General features: G+C 44.0%; 1 protein-coding gene across 10 annotated transcripts in view; it reads left to right on the top strand.

Annotated features, from left to right (window-relative positions):
- MEIS2 (Meis homeobox 2) overlaps positions 1 to 21,181 on the top strand; it is a 206,115-nt gene that overhangs the window by 52,863 nt on the left and 132,071 nt on the right. For all 10 annotated transcript variants that reach the window (XM_036296716.1, XM_036296699.1, XM_036296688.1 and 7 more), the window contains one exon: positions 12,991 to 13,136. In XM_036296716.1, coding sequence (XP_036152609.1) covers positions 12,991 to 13,136 — 146 coding nt within the window. The remainder of the gene's footprint in view (positions 1 to 12,990; positions 13,137 to 21,181) is intronic.

Below are 21,181 nucleotides of genomic sequence, written 5' to 3'. Positions count from 1 at the left end.
AGAAACCCCACACCCTTTGGCAGTCATTCCCCACTTAAAGTGAACTTCTAAAAGGCCCCTGTGTCTGTCATTCTTAATTATATAGGCTATATGAAGAATAATTAATTTATGCTATTTTAGATTATTCTTGGTAAGCAGTCATATTATTTGTTTTCCGTAGGTTTATTACATGTATACCCATTTGTTTTACATTACAAAAGCATACCTGCTTGTTCTCAAATCAAAGTAGATTTAACTAAAACAATTATACACATTAGCTACTTTTAAAATATTGATAATTTATTTTATAAAATTCTTAAAACAAAAATACAGAGCTTTATTAGGAAACTGTTATGTGAAAATGTTTTTAAAAATGTACAGATATTATTTTCTAATAATTAACAAATATGCTCCCATTCTGATGGGTTAATGGTTTAAAAAATATTCACCTAAAAGCAGTTATCAACTTCATAGGTACTATTGTTCTTTTTTTCTGGATAAACTGTGACTGGCTTCCTAACAATTTCCCAAAGGGAGTGTTGATAGTTAGCTCAATCTAGTTCTCTTAGTAAGCATTACTGCTATTAAGATGGCTGTCTCTTTGCACTAGTTAACAATGCAAACTTACATTTATTCATTAATTAATTAACTTTTTTTATTTAGTAATCCTCACTCCAGGATCTGTTTTTCATTGATTCTAGATCGAGAGGAAAGGAGAGGGAAGGAGAGAGAGAAACATCCGTGTGAGAGAGAAACATCAATCGGTTGCCTCCATTATGCACCCCAACTGGGAGTTGAACCTGCAACCTTTCAGTGTACGGGACAAGGCTCTAGCCAACAGAGCCACGCTGGCCAGGGCACAAAGTTATACTTTTATTAAAATATTATTTTGTTTTTATTTTACAGTTGAGAAAGTGGAATCAATATTTAGTCTTTCTGTTTTTGTTGTGCTGCTTTTTGAAATAATACCTGCCAATACAAATTTACAGAGAAATACCATATTAAGAATTGAAACTAATCTACTCTTTGATATTATGGAATGTGTTGCCCCTGTTTTTGTTTCAGATAGCACATATGATAATGAAAGATCCTAAAAATCGGATGAAATAATTACTGTTCCAGATAGAACTTTACTTTCCTGTTATTACTCCTAACAAATATTATTGGTTGATATTTAGTGTTTCATTTCATAGAAAAGTATGCTAAGAGACAATAAACTAGAAAATCTTATAGTTAATGATAAAATGAGAATATTATCAGTGTATACTAAACATATAGGTTGGATGTAGTTAATACATCCTTGGGAACAGACTAATTATATTCCAGTTTTAGTATAAAATGTTAAAAATACATTTTTGTATCAAAGGACTTTAGTAGGAAATTCTTTTTGCAAATATAAAGGCCATATCTTCCCTGGAAAGACCTGTTGATTCAGAGATGTTAGCCAGCTATCTTTGCTAAAACACTTTACAATGCTAAAAATAATCCACTTCAGTTAAATATGGATAGTTTTAAAAAGAAAATCCCAGTTAGACTGTAACAGAAGGACATTTTGTGTGACAATATTTTGCATGATTAAAAATTTAAACAGAATAACAGCTATTTATATTTACAGTTACATGAGAGTAATTACTAAAGCAGACAAAATACTTAGAGCATAATTTAATAATGTTTTCCTCTAGCAAAGGTGCCAACATTATTTGCATAACGTTCACAATTTGTACGGAAACATAGCTAAGTGACATGGAGAAGACATTTCTCCCCAGTCACCTTCTTTCTTTTGTAGAGATGTGGGGAAGAGACTCATACATCATAACAACTCATTTTTGTGTGATTTCCCATAACCATCATGACCCGTGTGTCAAACCATTAGGTGAAAAGAGATGTGTTCCATTCATACTTTCTCTTTTAGGGTCGGTCTTTCAATGACCAGCCTAAGCCCAACTTCAAGGCTCCTAATTATAACATTTACTGGTTCAAAGATTAACCTTCGGAGAGGGGCATTCTGGGCTGATGGTAACTTGATCAGCTCAGTCTTCCCTTGGTCCCTCTCTTTCTTGTTCTTTGTATCGCAGGAGGGAGATGATGGTATCTGGCACATTCCTAGGATGACTTGAAGATAGCAGCCTCCTGTGTTTAGGGCTGAAAGATTGTGAACTCTGTTAGCTGAAATGCCACTCTGGGGAGGTGAACAGAACATTACAAAAGCTTTAGCTGTGGGTAGTGGAGTGCAAGCAGAGTCAAATTTGAGAGCTGGGACTTGAGTGGACATTTGTCCCTGTTTCTGCCTTAATAAAACCTGCGTGTTAACTGTGGAAAAGGGCATTGGAGAGATCACTAAAAATGAATCATTAGAGTGCCCAGAAGAGCTTTATTATGATGGACTGTGAATAACTCCAGAACCTACTCTGTGCTTTTATACGTGCTTATCAGGTAACTGAGTAATAAGTACATTCTTTTATCCTCCACCACAGAGATTAGGCAGCCTGCTGAATTATAATGGCAAAGGAATATACTTTTCTACCAGCTCCAGTCAGTAGCCTTTAGAGAATTCCGTGGAAGGTTAGGAGAGGAGGTATTCTTTCTTGAAATAGTTTTAAAAATTCAAGTGAAATATAAATGAGAGCAACCAACTTAAGTGAACCATGAGGTAAGAGTGTTGGAAGCCTTCGTTCATTTCTGTTATAAAGGATTAGAGAGTCCCAGGCCATAAACAAAGCCACTTTATGGCTCCTGACAGGGAAATTGAGGGGACTGATTTGGTCAAGGACCAGTACGAGGATGTTTCTGTTCCACAGTTAACAGGATTCAACATGATATGGAAAATACAGGCGTGCAAAACTATACTACGCCACTCGCATTGCCAGCGAAAGCCTAAAACACAGCCACATTTACATATGTGTCCATCTGTCTGTTTTTACACTTTATTTTTCCAACCAGTGGGTGAAGTGGTTTTCATCCAAGAGGCACTCTGAATTTTTTTTTCACCCACCCCTTTCCATTACATGACATAGATGCATATTTGAAAGTGCATGTTATTTGTCTCTGGACACACATTTGCACAGCCTTGGCCGGGTTTCCGCTTCTCTTCTGGAAGGTGAGCTCATCTTCACAGGCCTCCGCGGCGCAGCAAGCCAGGTGGCGTGGGGATGGCTGAGTTAGGGAGCAGTCTGTCGCCCTGTCCAGGTTGCAGAACACCTCCATCCACTGCAGGCCGGGGCCGAGCTGCCGGCCACAGTCCAGGGTGAGCCGGTGAGAATGCAAGTGCTTTGGGCCTCCTCAGTGGAGAGCCTGGTAAATCCTGTGTAAATAGAGGGAGGATAACAAAGAATGAGCCCCTGCAGCTCTGAGCATTTGGAGCCATTTGGGGCTGAATTTGCTAAATGCTGCTTATACCGCCTGAAAAGTTGAAGAGAAAGGGGCCTAAAATCCTCTCTTTTTTTCCCCTTTCTGCTCCTGCCCTGGGGGGAGGGTGCTCAGAACCAGGGAAGCCTGAGGTAAGCTGATGAAGACTTGTTTTTTCAGTGCTCTTTTGAGTGTGAAAAAGGTGGCCTGGGTCACTGTCCTCTTTAATGGCGGAAAATCCACACAGTTAGTAAATGTTGCATGTAAACGAAAGCATTTCATCTCTTCTGCTTCCCTCCATGCTAGTGGGCCATGAACTAGTCACTTGAAAAATCACAGAAAAATTTCACTTTAACGTGTCCAGACAGTTAAGCACAGCAGGAGAGTAAAAGAGATCAGTAATTAGCAGGTCTGCTGCTGGCCTCTCGCCCCTCACCCTCCTTACATTTCTGGGTCTGCGGCTTCCCCCGCCCCCCAAGCTGATCTAATGTGAAGAAAGGTAAATCGCATGTGGAAAAAGATTTACTTTGAGGATGGCTGCTTCTCCTCCTTCTCCTCCCTCCCATCCCCCTTCCCCTTCCCCTCCTTTCTCCTCATTCTCTTCCTTCCCTTCTCTTTCTCTTCTTCCTTCTCCTCCTCCTCAGCCCTCTGCTCCTCCTCCGACCCTCCACCTTCTTCTCCTTCTTCCACTTCCCATCTCTTTTGAAACCCTGATGCAGGTTCCTGAGTGGAATGTCCTACATTAAACGCTTGGAAGGTAGTCCCTGAAAGAAATATATTTTGACTCTTAGTGCATTTTAATCCTGTTTTCAGAGTATTTCATTAAAAGAAAAAAAAGCGTAATGAGCTGATGGCAGAAAATGAACTTGTAAAGAACTGTGTTGCGGTCCATGGCTGCATGCTACTTCGTTTTTAGCTATAACGTTCCCAGTCATCTGAACAGCCTGGGCAATGGGCAGCTCACTCTCACGCAGCACTCTCTCTTCCCCATTAGAATAGGGCTTGAGCCCTAACCGGTTTGGCTCAGTGGGTAGAGCGACGGCCTGCGGATTGAAAGGTCCCAGGTTCAATTCCGGCCAAGGGCATGTACCTTGGTTGCGGGCACATCCCCAGTAGGGGGTGTGCAGGAGGCAACTCATCGATGTTTCTAACTCTCTATCCCTCTCCCTTCCTCTCTGTAAAAAATCAATAAAATATTTTAAAAAAGAATAGGGCTTGAGATAGAGTACTGTTTTCATAAACAATATATGACACGTGTCTCAGACGTGTAAGGACAATCTTCGAGAAGGGTCATGCACATATGTAAACAGTAAATCACTGGACATCATCATGCTCCCACTGCCCATAAGACGGGGAGAGAGAAGTGAGGGAGCCCAAGGCTTGGTGGCTATTGGAGCAGGGAATCTTCTTCAGGGACACTTTCTTCAAAGCAGGTGACATTCTCACAGGGTCCTAATAATATATCTAAAGGCTCTTACTGCCAGTGTGTCCATTCCACTCACATTTGAGTATTTACTCTTTGTCAGGGCTTGGAAATCAGAAATGAATCAGACACAGCCGCCCGCCCCCCGCCCCCACCTTGAAAAAACTCATAGTCAAATAGGACAGACAAATTAGTAAATAGATACATTGCAAAACAGAAGAGTAAATATAGCAAAGGAAAGAAAAAACTGCTAAAGTAAAAAGCATAGTGTACTACTTTGTTTTTGGGGACTGGGGAAAGCTTTACAAAGAAAGTTCCTTTTCCTCTGGATTTTGAAGGTTGAATAGGAGTTTGCCTGGACAAAGGAAAATGAATGGGAAGGAGGGAAAGGAAAACAATGAAGAAAAAGGGCCTTCCCGGCCAAGGGGAAAGGACTAAAGGCATGGAATCTTGAAAGATCCCTTGGCTCAGAAAAATCTTTAAAATTCAACAGATAATCCTATTTCAAAATTCTTATTTAATACGAATATGAACTGTAGATCCACAGGGAGCAGTAACGACCCTGTATATAACTGATATGCCTGTTCGTGTAAAAGTGTGCATCTGCTTGCTTCTTGGCCCATACTTCCTTTTATTTATTTTATTTTTTTGAAAAATGTTATGCGTTTATTTGAGCCAAAATGAGGACATGTTCCTGGGAGCAAGATCTCAAACGCTCCCCGTATTTACTTTTAAATAAGTTGTCACCCACTGTCACTTTGGGACATAAACGTGAACATACAAGGCCTCACTCCTGGGGCTTATTTCTTACGCAGTGAGGGCTAATCCAGAGCCCAGCTTCACTGTGCACAGTTTGTTGTCCTCTCATACGTTTAAGGAAGAGGGTAGAGGACGCGAGCATGGTCTTTGGAGGACAAACACCGCTCTGCCACCAACTGTGTGACCTCTGCCAAGTTATTTTCTTTGAGTCTCGCTTTTCTTTTTGTAAAAGGGGATTGATAACAGTAGTTATTCCATTTACTTGTTGTGAAGATTAAATGAAGACTGGAGCCATGCAAGCGCCCAGTGAGTGCGACTTGTGACAATGAGGATAATGAAAATGACAGCAGCATTGATAACAATGAGGGCCCTGTGTTCTAGAGCTAGAGAAATGGTGTAGAAAAGGGACTACCTCCTTTAATCCTAGATAAAAACACCTTAAGAACTCTATGAATTAGTGTATCTATATGTATGCGTATGTATAGGCAAAAAAATGCAGTTCGTCTACAAATATATTTGGGCACTTGTGTACAAATTGGTGAATTATTTGAAATAGATACAATTTATATACACATAGATTTATAATCACATATATCAGTATCTATGTATTCATGAATAGACTTAATTCCTGGGGATAGATTGTTTGGAAGATGTGTGTGTGTGTGTGTGTGTGTGTGTGTGTGTGTGCACGTGAGCACATGCATATGTATGAAGTTAGTAAATTTACATTGCATAAACTGAAAATGGTAATATACTGTGTTTCTATTTATCAACGATGATAGGGGGAAAAGCCATGTTCTTCCAGGTGAGATATTCTCTTTTAAAGCACATATTTTTGTATAAATGTATTTGACTATTGCCGAAAACCGGTTTGGCTCAGTGGATAGAGCGTCGGCTTGCGGACTGAAGGGTCCCAGGTTCGATTCCGGTCAAGGGCATGTGCCTGGGTTGCAGGCACATCCCCAGTAGGAGATGTGCAGGAGGCAGCTGATCGATGTTTCTCTCTCATCGATATTTCTGGCTCTCTATCTCTCTCCCTTCCTCTCTGTAAAAAATCAATAAAATATATATTAAAAAAATGTATTTGACTATTAAACTTGGTCCAAAACTTGGAGAAGTGAGGATTAAATAACACACCACCAATTTATCAAAAAGAAGTACAAATACCATTAGCTATTAACAAAACTACATGTTTCTTTGTCCTGATTATTCCTCTGAAAATATAACACAAAGTATTCAGTTTTAGGTGTTTGTAATGTGACAGTGTACCAAAATGTCATAGAAACCTTATTCTATTTTTCAAAAAGTGACTTGGAGGCAGAGGAATATCACACTTTAATCTCAGTTCTGTGGAGTGTTTAACAGCTTGCACAGTGAGGGCATCACAGCCCACGGGCTCCTGACTATATAGCTAGCCCATCTCAAGTGTTTGGAGTATCTCTGGGCTCTGAAAGTCAATCTGTTGAGGTCCATAGAAGGGTCTCCACTTGGACCGCAATAAATCGATTACAAAAATCCTAGGTGTCGAAGACTCTTGCTGTACTGAATATAGTTATATGTCTCAGAGACACTGGCTTGCTTTTGGAAGGAAAGTTTGCACATTTTTGTTTGAACTGGGATCAGCCTGGCCCGGCTCTAGCCTAGGGCTGGCCCCAGGACCTAGATCTAATCTCTTTTCTGCACTTAAACCTTTACGCATAGGCACAAGCCTTGCTTAGAACTGTCCCTGATAACAGAGTTCAAATGAGGTAATGCTTTGAAAAGTAAAAGGAAACTTACAATGTTAATGTGAGAATAACACTGGACTTGAAGTTGTCTGGACTCCGGTTTATGTAACCACATGTAACTGTGAAATCTTGGGCAAGGATTTAACCTTCAATGCTAAGTGTCTGGGATTTTTTTTGTTTTGTTCTGTTTTGTTTTGTTCCTTTGTTGGTTTGGGTTGGGGAGGAGGGAGAAAGTTAAAGAGAATGGACTAGGATCTTCTTGGTTGTTGCATTACGTTTCTGAGAGAGCACATCTCAGTGGGATTGAACTCACCACAGCACGTCGTCACTGTATCACTTCTTTATTCCAAGCCAAGCAATTGATATCTAAAATATAGACAGATTTTTGGCTAAATGGAATGAGACAATATGCCAATGAAAGGAAGTGGTGTCCTTTTGCCTGGGTGGTTTTTCATGACCAAGAATTTTACGGTCTGGGAAGCTCTGCTTTAGAATCATCTCAGGATCCTCTCATAATATGCCCATATCTTTTCGTGATTCGCTAGCTACACAGCTACAGATACAGATTTTGCCTTCTCCAGGATACCCTGCCCGGAGTGTAGTGTGCTCAGCTGTGGAAAGGTTGTGTTGCTCCCTCCAGCACATGCCTGTAAGGAGGGCCCAGAGACTAGCTTCAGGCCTTCCAGACGACCACCAGCCAGGGTAGCCGCCTAAGCGGGTCGCCTCTGTGCTCTACAGCAGGGCTCCTCAAATGTGCGTGGGTGTCAGAGTCCCCTGGGGTGCCGAGGGACACTCAGACTGTTGGGTCCCACTCCCTGAGTTTCAGGGTCAGTGGGTCTGGGATGGGGCCAAGAATTTGCATTTCTCACAATTTCTTCACCAGTGATTTACCTTTTTTTTTATTTTATTAAAAATATGTTTTTATTAATTTCAGAGAGAGGGCAAAGAAGGAAGAGGGCAAGAGAAATAGAAACATTGATGAGAGAGAAACATCCATCAGCTGCCTCTTGCACTCCCCCCACTGGGGATTGAGCCCACAACCCAGGCATAAGCCGTGGCCAGGAATTGAACCAGTGACCTCTTGGTTCATGGGTTGATGCTCAATTACTGAGCCACCCCAGCTGGGCTGGCTTACATTTTGAGAGTCAATGTTCTGTAGCTTCTTTCTTCCTGTTTAACCCTCACCACCAGAAGGTTAGGAGGGGGCTTTGTTATGTTGGCTAGTACGTGTGATGGAGAGAACACCATGGCTGTCCTACAACGAATGAGGCCCCAGCCAGACTATAGGTGCTCACCATGACCACTGACCAGACTCATGGGAGTAGAGTAGAATTTTAACAATCCACCTGTTCTGAGGTTGCATTTTATTTCAAATTTGGGGGTCATCTAGTCTCGTGGCTTTCAAAAGCCAGTTTCAGCATCAGTTCCAGGCTGATTGCATAAGCAGAATCAAGGAGCTTGTTAAAAATACAAATTCCTTGTCTATGCCTGAGGATATTTTGATTCTGTAAGTCTGGGATGAGGCTTGGGGAACTGTGTTTTTAACAGTCTCCCCTGATGATTCTTTTCACTTCAAAGTTATCTGTCCACAAGCCTTGAGTATTTCTTTCCATGGTCACACGCAGCATATCCCAGCAATACAGCTATTTGGACTATCTTTGCTGAAAACGTAGACTGTGCCCTTAGTCAAGGGACCAGCAGCCTTTGGAAAGAGGTGTGCACCATGTTCCTCTTTTTTTTTTTTAAATATATTTTATTGATTTTTTACAGAGAGGAAGGGACAGGGATAGAGAGTTAGAAACATTGATGAGAGAGAAACATCAGTCAGCTGCCTCCTGCACGCCCCCCACTGGGGATGTGCCCGCAACCAAGGCACATGCCCTTGACCAGAATCGAACCTGGGACCCCTCAGTCCACAGGCCGAGGCTCTATCCACTGAGCCAAACCGGTGCTGGCATACCATGTTCCTCTTTATTCCACTTTTCATCATCCGAGCTGGCAGTGTGGGGGAAAGGCTTGTGATTCAGCCCCTCAGAAAGGCCCTAACGGGCACTGAGTTCTTCTAAGAGACACTGTTCCTGGCATGGATACATGGATGAGGTGTACAAGGGAAGCCCACCTAGCCCCTTGGTCTTATCATGAGGGTACTTGCCCCAGTGTGGGATTATCGCAAAGAGGGGTGGGCCCTAGAATAAGCTTATTGGTAAATTCTGTCATTCACTCACCCAGCAATTGCTGGGTACCTGCTCTGGGTCAGACATGGCGGTATGCTCTCGGGATAAAAAGATAAGAAACAGCCCGGCCAGTGTTGCTCAGTGGTTGAGTGTCGATCTATGAACCAGGAGGTCACCTGCCCGAGGTTACAGGCTCAATCCCCAGTAGGGGGCGTGCAGGAGGCAGCTGATCAATGATTCTCATTATTGATGTTTCTATCTATCTCTCTCCCTCTCCCTTCCTCTCTGAAATCAATAAAAATATATTAAGGAAAAAAAAAGATAAGAAATACTTTTGAATCCTAACTTCAGATGCTGACACATACACTGTTATCTCCTGTACCTCCTTTGGCACATACACACCCTTCTGGGCACAGAATGTCACTTGGCACTGGTGCCAAGGATTGCCAGCTATCTGCCATACACGCACAGCCTGAAAACAATAGCCACATTCGGGGTCCCTACCCCCAGCATCATCTGCACAGTTTCATTTTAGGTTGCAGATCACACAGTTGCCTTTTTAACATCTTTTCTTTATTCTGTTGTTAGTCCTCTATGCTGGAGTTGGTTCAAAAATACATGGAAGGAAAGACGGTGGCAGTTATTGTGTTATTTGAAAAGGAAAATTTCTCTTTATAGACATAAACACTAATATTAATTTGAAAATCTAATGTTTAGTATCTAGTTATTATAAAAAATGGTCACCTTTTTCTTTACTATTATTTGTTACGCTGGATCCCAATTCAAATATTTTGTAACATTTCTATAAAACAGACTGCTTTATATTAAAATTCATGTAATGATCCTGTCTTCTCCAGTTTAAGTCAATCATCCAAAGAGGCTCAATCTAGCTCCCTCTTTTCCTTGAGCTAAATATAGTGAATCATATAGTTTGAAAGTGTTACCAGCCCTCTTTGCTTTTAAGCAAGAGAAAATGCACTGTGGAAACGCCGTCTCTCATTCTTAAGGTCATTGATTGGTTAAAAAGGCAAACCCCTTTTTTTTTGGTTGAACTTCCTTCAATTAAGCCATTAACCTTTGAAAATAAGTATATTCAAAAATGTATCAGAAAAAGCTAAATGAGATTTTAACAAAATCCTGACAATTTCAGCTTAAACATATACACAGAAACCATATGTGCTTAGAAAGAAATATATACACACAGGCATTGTTTACAGCGGGTGTTTTTATATTTGGAAGACATGGAGGGGAGAGCTGTTCCACACATACATTATCTGAAATGTACATCCAGATAGCCTCCCGGATTTTCCACGGAGACAAAGATATCTTTATCGGTCGCAGGCAGACAGACTGACCGACTTCAAACTTGCACTTGCAGTGTGGTTTTTTTTTTTCCTCATCTCCGGGTACTGCTTTTCAAAACCGCCCCGGGCTACAGAACAGCACCTCAGATCCCCAAGGCCCACTGCCTGGCTCCTAATAGCCACTCTCCATCTGTGTCACATGAGCAGCTGATGAGATCGCGCCAGTGTCTGTATTTGGGAGAGCACATCCACCCAGGTTAAAATGCTGGGGTTGCCAAGGAGCAGTCAGAAGCCATTAGTGGGGGTGAGAATTTGCCTTGCAGCAGTTCCTTGGCATGGTAGAAGCGTGTGTGTCCCTGCTCATGTGTGTGTGCGTGTGCGTGCGTGTGTGTGTGTCCTTGTGCAAGCGACCCGTTAGTGTGCATGGGTGTGCAGGGAGCGCAGGCAGATGAAGGGTAGCCTCCGTCTACCCACTATTCACAAGTCAGATGCCTTTTGTTTCCCTGCACTCCGATTAGTTCTTGGACTATTTGGGGTCCCTTTGACTCACTCTTTTTTTTTTTTAATCATAACAGACGGCAAAGAAAAAGAGAACAGCAACTTCGGGGTCATGCTCTAGTGTTTGGGCAGATGGAGGGGAGCTGCTTTGCCTTGGGGCAGGGTGGTTGTAATGAAGTGGCCTGTCAGTCTGTAAATAGTGAGGGTCATCTCTTCCATGTGATGGAGGGTATCGCATTGCAGTGAAAATGGAAATGTCAATAAAATTAATCTGCCGGCTCTTTGCTGTGGCTTTTCTGCTTCTCTGGTCAAAGAAGGTTGAGGGTTTTTTTGGTGAGAAAGGAAAAGAACAGGTACAGGGAGGCCCACAGAGCAGACCGTGAAGTTGCGAGGCGAGGGGCCCGGCAGGCAGGCTGTGGCGGTGTGACCCCATCCGCCAGGAGGGAGCGGGCCTGGGAATGGGCCGGTGGGCCTATGGCCTTCCCCGGGCCGCTGTGCAGCGGCCAGCTCGGGCTGCATTGAGCACAGAGTTTATTGTTTTAGGCTTTCTTGGACAAGGTTTTTACTTAGCATGGGATTTATGGCATTTACTGCTAATGAATGTCTATTCTTAAATTACAAAAACCCCCACCTCAGCACAATTCCCAGATGTCCTCCCAGGACCCTGGCTTCTTAAACACCAGCGGGGAGCATAAACTCTCCACTTCTCTGTTTTCCTCTTTCGTGTGGCTCCAGGCTAATGATGTGCAAGGAAAACACAGCCATCTATAAAGCCCCAGCGCTGTCCCCGTATTCTTCATTTATTTTGCATTTGATTATGCCACAAGTCGGATCTTGTTTCTCTCCTTTTTTTAAAGTTATTAGTTCAAATATTAATGTAGGGATATGGCATATACTGCTGCTCTTGATTGATGCCTTCCCAAAAACAGGAAGACGTGCGCGTATGAATTTTAAGAAAGTAGGGGTCCTGCAATGCCTTGCCTGAAGAGTTTTTTAGATACATAATTTAGATGCCCTCCAGGCAGGCTTTCAAGGCATTTTTGCCGGAGGGCAAGAAAAATAACTATGACTGTTAAAAAGTAAATGATTTTTGCTAATGCACAATTGATGCCCGGGAAAAGCACAGAAGAGAAAGATGTTGATAGAAACTTCTGATTAAGTGAGCACCCTACCTTGATGTGTATCCCCCCCCCTTTTTTTTTTTTTTTAATGATAATGATCCGCGCTGCAGATAGCTACAAGTTTCATGCAAATGCTGAGTGCAGGGTCACCGAGGAGTGTGCAGCTGCGTGTGCTCCGGAGGTGACAGGTCTGGGAGGGGCTGAGCAGGCAGTGTGTTATGTGCAATGAACAGTGACACCGTTACTGTCACCTATGCAGGCAGCCTAGAATATATAGACTACAGAACATTTAACTTGATTACCCTACAGTCTGTGTTCACTGTGGGCACGGGGATGCATTTTCTCCGAATGGGTTTTCTGATGGCGGTTTTCCCACATTGGACTCCATAATTGACAAAGAGCTACTGCACTGTGTCAAGCACACAATTATAATCGAATTAATGATATGGGCGAGTGTGAGACACACAAAATTAACATTTGAAGAGGCCTGGTTTAATTTTGTCTTTTACATATTTGTGTCTCCAATTATACTTTAATGAAAGAGACTATGGGCGCTAATGGATATCTCTCAACAAGCCGCGCGGAGCTCCTCATTAGCTGCGCGTGCTATTGGCCCCCGTTCTGGGTTCGCGCTCACGTGTGTTCCTGTCTTTCCACCAGGGGATGGTCTGGACAACAGCGTGGCTTCACCTGGCACAGGTGACGATGATGACCCAGACAAGGACAAAAAACGCCAGAAGAAAAGAGGCATTTTTCCCAAAGTAGCAACCAATATCATGAGAGCGTGGCTCTTCCAGCATCTCACAGTAAGTCAAGATGAAAGAGAAACGAGTGTTGTTGTCTTGCCTCCTCCCAGCGTGTTATACGGGCTCGTACAGATTTCTCAAAGTGAGGCGCCGATTTCCCGTTCTCAGAATCTGATGACCAACAGAGCAGTTCCGGTTTTATCAGCTCTCACCCCGCATTGAGCACCCTTCAGAAAGCAGCAGGGTTTTCGTGAGACTAGGCCGGGAATGGACCTGATTCACAATGATGCAGGACCCTGAACGTTTGTTATGTATGCTAAGAGGGCTGAGAGCAACTTTAGGTAATGCAACCCAGGCACAGGGCTGTGAGCAGCTCCCTCGTCCATCTGTGCGCAATGCCGACCACACTCTTCTCGAGGGTCAGCTCCTCCCGGAGGCGGAGGCGGCACCTGGCCACATGCATGCATGTCCAAGCTCATGGTACCAAGCGTGCCTGTGATCGCTGAGGCAGCTTGCGGACATGTCATGTGTCTATGTGACACACACAGGAGGTGATAGGTGCTCTCATGCCCTTGTTTGTAAGATGGAGGTGAAAGGTGTGGGGTTTTTTTTTAGCTGTTCAAATCCATTATCTTCGAATCTAACCCTCTTTACTTCTGGGAAAAGATCAACCATGGGCAACACTTTTAAAGTAACACTTTATCTTGATCCTCCTGTTTGCAGTCCGTTTCATGTGCCTGTATATACTGTTGACTCTAAGACTCCCGTGGCCAAAAAAAAAAAAAAAAAAATGACAATGTAGTGTTTACAGAGCCACTGGGCACTCTTCTATGTTCCTGTGCATGTGGAAATCCTGGGGAAATGGTGACGATTTCAGAGGCTGTTTCTTGCTATCATATTGTTTTCAGGCCATTCTGTTGGGGCGAATGCTTACAAATAGAGGAGCACATTGGAAGCTGAAGGTCTTTGACTATCCAGCTTGCATGTTGCCATGCTGAATGACATTAGTTACAGTGTCACGGGCCCAGGACAAGGTTCCACTTTTATTTATGGCGGCGGCGGCTGCCGATCCGCTCAGCCGGCAGGGCTGCCGAGGGCAAGGGGCGGAGGGGCGGCGGGGAGGGCCAAGTGATAGATTCACGTTCCTAAATCGGCCATTTTGATGTAAGGACATTAGTAGCAAACTAAGGTGTATCGATCTGGCCTGTGGTGTCAGGATTAGCGGGGGGACCCGCCGAGGCCGCCGTGGCGGTGGTTATTCTTGCCTTGCAGCTCCGGCCATTTCAAAGGTCAGGGCCCCGCACTGACTCGGCTCAGAGGAATTAGACGGAACATGCGGTCTCCGGGCTGATTACTTAACCAAAGACAAAATAATGAGTCCTAAGCAAATACTGACTAATTGAAAGGGCTGTAAATCCATTACATATCGGTCAGGGATAATCAGGAGTATTTAATCACTTTTATCTATTCAGGAGCACTGAAGCTGCAACGGCGGAGCCCCGAACCTTGCCATGTGGTTATTATTCTCATCATTATCAAAATTACTTCACAGCTGTTCTTTGCTACATCACCTCAGCTGGAGATTTACTAACCTGTAAAATGTTTTTAATCTGGAAGTCGAGGGAGTGGGAGGGGAGGGGTTTCTCATCTTTAACGGGAGGTTTGTTTGGTTAGAGTAGCAACTAAGAAAGGCCCGTGGAAGGCTGGCGAGCTCACCTGTTCGGCTTCCTCCCTCTGCCTTCCTTCACACACAGTCTTTCTGGGCCGAAAACAAAGACTCCAGCAACTGCTTTCCCAGCAAACATGTCCCTCCGTTATCAGAACCGATGTCCCGCACAGTGGATGGAATCTTAGAGGATTCAGCTGCTCTGTTTACAGATGAGGAAGCAGACCCAGAAAGGGAAGTGATTAGCTCCAAGGTCAAGCTAGGGAGGACGAGGACCCCAGCTTTCCTTTTCCCCCAAATCGAGGCTTTTCCCACCACTTTATGATGACTGCTCAAATCATTATCACCTTTAACAGTTGCGTATAAATCTCTCAACCGCTGCCATCAACACACTCAGAGTCAAAGAGGGAGGGGGCTCTGGAGAAGCAAAGCCCTGTTTGTGCTCTTGTTTGTAAAGCTTCCCGCTCCTCCAGCCTTTCCAAATGGAGGAGGCTCTCTTTGCACCTTCGAGACAACTTTCTCCTTTACCCCTCGGATTCTGTGATTTGAATTTCCCATGCAAGCGTCCAGAGCCCTCGCTGGCTCTCGGGCCTCGCCCTGCCCCTCTCCCGGCAGGAACCCACCCTGCACCGTGGCCACAGGTGAAGAGTGGTGGGTGGGCCAGAGGTTCCTGGGTTCTCTCTGTGGCGCTGCTGTGCTAGGTGCTACCGCGCAGCTGTGAGACCTATCCCCACCCCACGAGTGCTTCCAACCAGTTAACTGTTTTCAAGGCTTGGTGCAGAATTCTCTCTCCAACGGAACGTGTTCATGAGTGTCTGTCCTTGGAGCAGGGAGAGGAGACCACAGAGCCAGAGCCAGGAGTCCAGAAACTGGCATTTCCTTTTTTTAAAAAAGAAATCATATTGCTTCTCTGACACTGTGTTACCATTTGTCAGAAATTACATTCCCGTGTGGGAGATAGGCACCTTATGTACAGATAAAAAAAACACTTCGGAAGGGGCCCTGATGGACATGTCTACCCAGGATTGTGTGGCCAAACTGGCATGTCAAGTTCAGGTTGCCTCCGCCCTGGCCGAGCCTCAGTGAGGGTCCTTACGTTCTCTGCATTTGCCATTTCCCTGTTTTTCAAGCGAAGAGGCGCACGTGGCAGGCTCCTTTCCCACGCTCACAGGTGCTGGTTCTGCTCCGTCCCAGCCTCTGGTCATCCTGTCTCTCCCCCCCCCCCCCCGCCCCGCCCTTTTTCCCACCAAGCGCTTCACTTTCCTCCTCCCCAGGAGCTTCCTTCACAGCATGGCCCCGGGCCCTGTCCCTGTCGTTACTTTCTCCCACCAGCTTTGTCTCCCAGTCACCCTCTCGGTTCCCTCCTCGGCCTTTTCTGCACCTCCCTTGGATCCTAAGGAAATTCTCTTTGGCTTCCCCTTTGAAAACCTCTCTCTCTTCATCCAGACCCCCCCCCCCCCCCCCCCACACACACACAACTGCAGAGAAGAGGCTCAGTAACTTTGATGAGGATAGTCCTGTAAAACTTTTACTTTCCAATCTTTAATGAGCTGGAAGATTTATTCGGCTATAATTCTGAGCTCAGAAACCGAGAATAGAGACCCCTAACCAGCGACACGTTAATTTAGATTTCTTTTCTTAGTTGTGCACTAACAGGCATGGGGAAGTCCTTGGAAAGAGAGATGCCCCACTATATTTCTCTGTATTTTAATTAATTTCAGCTTTCAAAGTGAAATGTTGGCTCTAGCTCACTGAAAATAGATGTAGTCTAAATTATTATTTCATGTAAATTTCTTCACAAGTGCATGATTCAGTGTGGGTTCCTCCATTATTAGTCTCTTCAACATTATTTCAAACTGGTTTGTTCCCTTTTGTGCAGTATGACCTGGTCTTGTATTACAATAATCCCCGATGTACCCTTTTTTTCTTTCTTTTTTTAAAAAGAGAGGCTAATTGAATTATCTCATTATTTTAATTTGTTAAGCAAATGTATTTTGCATCTCAGGATGTGTTCTTAAAGAAGGGGGCTGCTAAGGCTTTGCCCCCTGAATGGGCCATTGGCCCATTTTGACACTCATGCATTCATTAACTAGCAGAACATAAAAGAACTCTGGTTGTATTTTTTTTCCAAACACCCAACCAGCATGGAGCAACTTTTCCCAATAAGCCACAGGGGTCTCTCTACATATGTTCTCAACTGCAAGCTATTGTCACCTATTCTGAATACCTCAAAAGGCCCAGAGAAAGAGGAGCCCCACCTCAACAAAGGCCAACTGTAGCAATTGTTCAGTCTCAGTCCCAATATGACAAAAATCATTAACCTTCAGTTTTCTTGGAAGAACAAGGCTCCACTACAACTGTAACAGTTAAAACACTCTCTCAAATTCCTGTGCATCACCACCGTTAGGGGAAAAGGTGATGAACTCACAGCTAATTGATTATATGGAGAAAGCATTTAAACTAAATCCGCAGTGGCATTAAAGAGCACATACACAAACTATTGGGGGAATTGAGGAATTTTTATATTCAGAATTCAGCACTTTGAATTTGCTTCATCTGAGGCTAAGTAATTGGGTTCTATTTTCTAACTACTGATCTCCAAAATGTCTTTTAAGAAACCCACAATAATCTTAAAGAAATAGATTCATATATATATATTTAGAAACTCAACTACTGAAAATGTTGTATATACTATTACCCCCTCTTCTATTGGTTAAGACTACAGGGCTGTGCCTGGCTGTCAGGCTAAGAAATTGAGTGAAGATGGAAGAAAGAATAATCTGTTGAAAATGTATGTACTTTTGCTGGAAAGTACCCAATGGCAAAAAAATAAAAATAAAATCAAAATAAAAGAAAATAAAAAATCTTAGGGAAATCCTAGGGAAATGTATTCCTTTCACTAACACATGGAGATTATGATATCATAAAAGTAAGCCTGCCATTACAACTGTTTTTATTTTACTTCAAAGATAGTTAAAGAAAGAAACAGCAAGAAATCATAGCCAGGCTACCGGTTTATTCATAACCATGAAAAACTCCTCCATGGCAAGAAGCCCTTAGTGCGCTCAATTAGGCTCTCAGGCACCTCACTCGCCACCTTCAAGAGCTCCCTTAGTTGTGCTGCAAAGAATATATTTGATCATGGAATGAAAACAGGAAGTGCTCACACACAAAGACACCACTTGCTCATACCAGGTTCCGACTAAAGGTTTTCTTATTTGAAAACATAGGGATAAAGCTCACACTTAGGGGATGTGGGGCTTCTTTCAAAGATATGCACACAGAATCAGAAGCAAATTTACTTTAAAGTGAGATAATATCAGGCAGCCTTCTTGAAGCTGCAGGTTCTGAAAACTCTGCCCTTTGTTCACGGCCAAGGCTTTGTCCCATCTGGGTGGCTCTGGTGGTGAGGGGGAGGGGCACCACCCCACTAGCCTCTCAGGTGTTCACTTGGTTCACTCCTGGTCTATCAGTTTGCTTTATGGGGTTTTGTAAAAGTCTCTGTGGGGTATAAAAATGTGTCTTAAGGTATTTTGCCCTATAGAGACAATGCACCCAAGTTATGAGTAAATAGAGCTCCACATTACGTTACAGAAACTCCTGTCACTTCTCCAGCAAGTCCATCAAGACAATATGACAGTCAGCTTAGTGATCTCATATGTATGTATGTGTATGTATGTGTGTGTGTGTGTGTGTGTGTGTGTGTGTGTATTAGAGGCCCGGTGCATGGATTGGTGCACCAGTGGGGTCCCTTGGCTTGGCCTGGCCTGCAGGGATCGGACCAAAACCGGCTCTCCGACATCCCCCAAGGGGTCCCGGATTACGAGAGGATGCAGGCCAGGCCGAGGGACCCCACCAGTGGATGATCGGCACTGGGGAGGGACCATGGGAGGGCTCCAGGGTATGTCTGGCCTGTCTAGCCCAATCCCGATCAGCTGGACCCCAGCAGCAAGCTAACCTACCGGTCAGAGCGTCTGCCCCCTGGTGCTCAGTGTGAGTCATAGCAACTGGTCGAATGGTCGAACGAATGGTCAGACACTTGGCATATTAGGCTTTTATTATATAGGCTATATATACATGTGTGTATATAGAGAGAGAGAAAGTGTGAGAGAGAGAGAGCAAGAGAGAGAAAGAGAGAGAGAGAGAGACTGACTTAGACTATGGCCTTTCAACTAGTTCTCTTCATCTTTTGTCAATCCAGATGGCTTTCTTTCTTAAATGAGGTGATACAATGTCGCAGTTAAGACTACAGGACCTGGAATCTGAAACACAGCAGGTTTTTTATCTTGAGCAGTTACCCTCTCTAAACCTCATTTTCATATCGATAGAATGAGGATCATTCTAGAACAACCCACTAGGGTTATTGCAGGGATTAAATGAGATAATATAAAGCATTCAGCCCCATGCCTGGCTCTGACAGCATAAGTACATAATGCAAAGTAACTATAATTCTTATTTTAATCTAGTTGAATGACTAGCAGGAAGCTTTGTCCAATGGAACTAGGTAACCAAAGTTACCACTTACTTTCCTGGGACTGTGTGAGGGGGGAGACCAGGTTTTGCCAAACGAGTCCCCAGTGCCTCCAGCAGGAGAGAACATAGTCTCCACCCCGCCTTCTAGAGCCATACACACATCTGACGGCTGCTCAGTGATGCGCGCTGACAGCATCCGGGAGGCCTGCTGCAGTGGGAAGCCAGGGCATCCTGGCCAGCCTTCTGGGAAGGAGTCAGGGTCAGGAAGGCGCTGGCTACAGGGTAGTTCAGAATGCCTTAGCTGGGGCCTGCTTTTCGTAGAGAATGCTCTGCTCACTGGGAGGGGTCCAGTCTGGGAGCAGAACATAGAGTCTCTGGCTTCCTCAGAGGGCTCAAGTCCAGGCTTTCTGAGAGACAGCACAGTATGTTTTCATGAAAAGGGGCCACTGAGGGTGAATTGAGAAGACTTGGGTTTGAGTTTTGTGACCTTGGGGGTAAGCTATTCAACCTCTGCGCCTATTTCCTTGCCTAAAAATGAAAATAGTAAATGGGTGTCCTGCTTAGCTGGTTGGGTTGCTGTGTGGCTCAGATGACAGTCCATCTGTGAACCACAATGTGCTGCACAAATGGTGAGTGTTTGGGTCTTCCGGTTGTGTGCTTGGGTTTCCAAGTGTGACAGGGAATGCTGTCCACCTTGTTCATCTCTCCCCTGATTTCTCCACTTGCCCATTTCCACAAGGATGTCCACGGGGACACTGTGATCACTTCCATCATTGGACATCTTTTTAAGGGCCTCAAATGGCTCATCCAACCAGTGTGTCCTGGACAGTCATTATTTCTACTTGGAAGTGGGTATCTTCTGAGGTTGGTCTACTTAATACTAATTGCTATGGGCCAAATTAATACCAAATAGAAAATGTTTACCCTTACTTACAGAGTGAGAGATGGCCCTTCCCACAGTCCGAGATACAGATGTGCATTGCATACTAGTGGGGCTTAATGCCTGAGAAATGCTTGTGTGGAAACGCATGTGCAGAACACTCAGCTGGAAAACACCAGCAGGGAGAGCTTCCCACAAGCAGCAGCAGCAACAGCAGCCGCGAGGCTGCCCAGGCCCCAGCCTTTGCATTGTTTGCTGCTTGCCAGGAGAAAACATCTGTGAATTATTTGAATAGAACCTTATACTGGAGATCGTCTGAATTGGTGTCATCTCTGTTTAATTTCAGGAAATGATGTCACAATGCATTAAATAACAATGCTGGGTAATTTATTTTCCTGTGGACATGCTGTCCTAAGCATTCCTCTTCTCTGGCAATGTTTCCAATTAACTGTAAGCTTGAGCGTTCTTCTTATTTCATAATGATTTTGAGGGGTGGGGGCGGGAGATTGGGGAGGGAAGAGTGATCATTTCAGAGGTTGCCGAGGTTCAGAGCTAATGGCACATCCATCATGTCCTTATTGGGACAGGAGGGGACTCAGCGTGGGGGCTATGATCACTGGTGGCCACCTACAACAGTGTGGGTTGGATGTAAAGAAAGCCGGCATGTTCTGACCCTGGGTAATTTTAAAAGCGACCTGCCTATACTGTAGCTTCTGCCTTTATCAAAGTTTCTCTGCACTCCCTTCTTCAGTAAAGAATAGAGGACATAAGTCAGTTCCATGTGCCATCTGTCGTCGTTTTTACAATTTCTCAAATTAAAGAGACAGGCCCAAAACTTAACGTTGTATTGAATCCTAGAAACGCCTCTAGAAGAAATAAAATCGCAACTAAATTTAGTTTGTCTCTCTTGAGAGAGAGGAAAAAAAAATTGCATCCTGCTGTGTCATAGCCTTTTACTCAGAGTCCCACTTTGGTGTTTAGAATTGGATTGTGAGGGGTTCTGCATGTGAAAGACGGATGTCTTTGGGACTCAGCAGCCTTTGTCCACAGTCTGAATGACTTTGAGGTAAAGTCCCCAGTACAGTG

Source organism: Myotis myotis, unplaced genomic scaffold (genome assembly GCF_014108235.1).
Source record: "Myotis myotis isolate mMyoMyo1 unplaced genomic scaffold, mMyoMyo1.p scaffold_m19_p_1, whole genome shotgun sequence".
NCBI classification, from domain to species: Eukaryota; Metazoa; Chordata; class Mammalia; order Chiroptera; family Vespertilionidae; genus Myotis; species Myotis myotis.
This window is presented reverse-complemented; position numbering and strand designations above follow the sequence as displayed.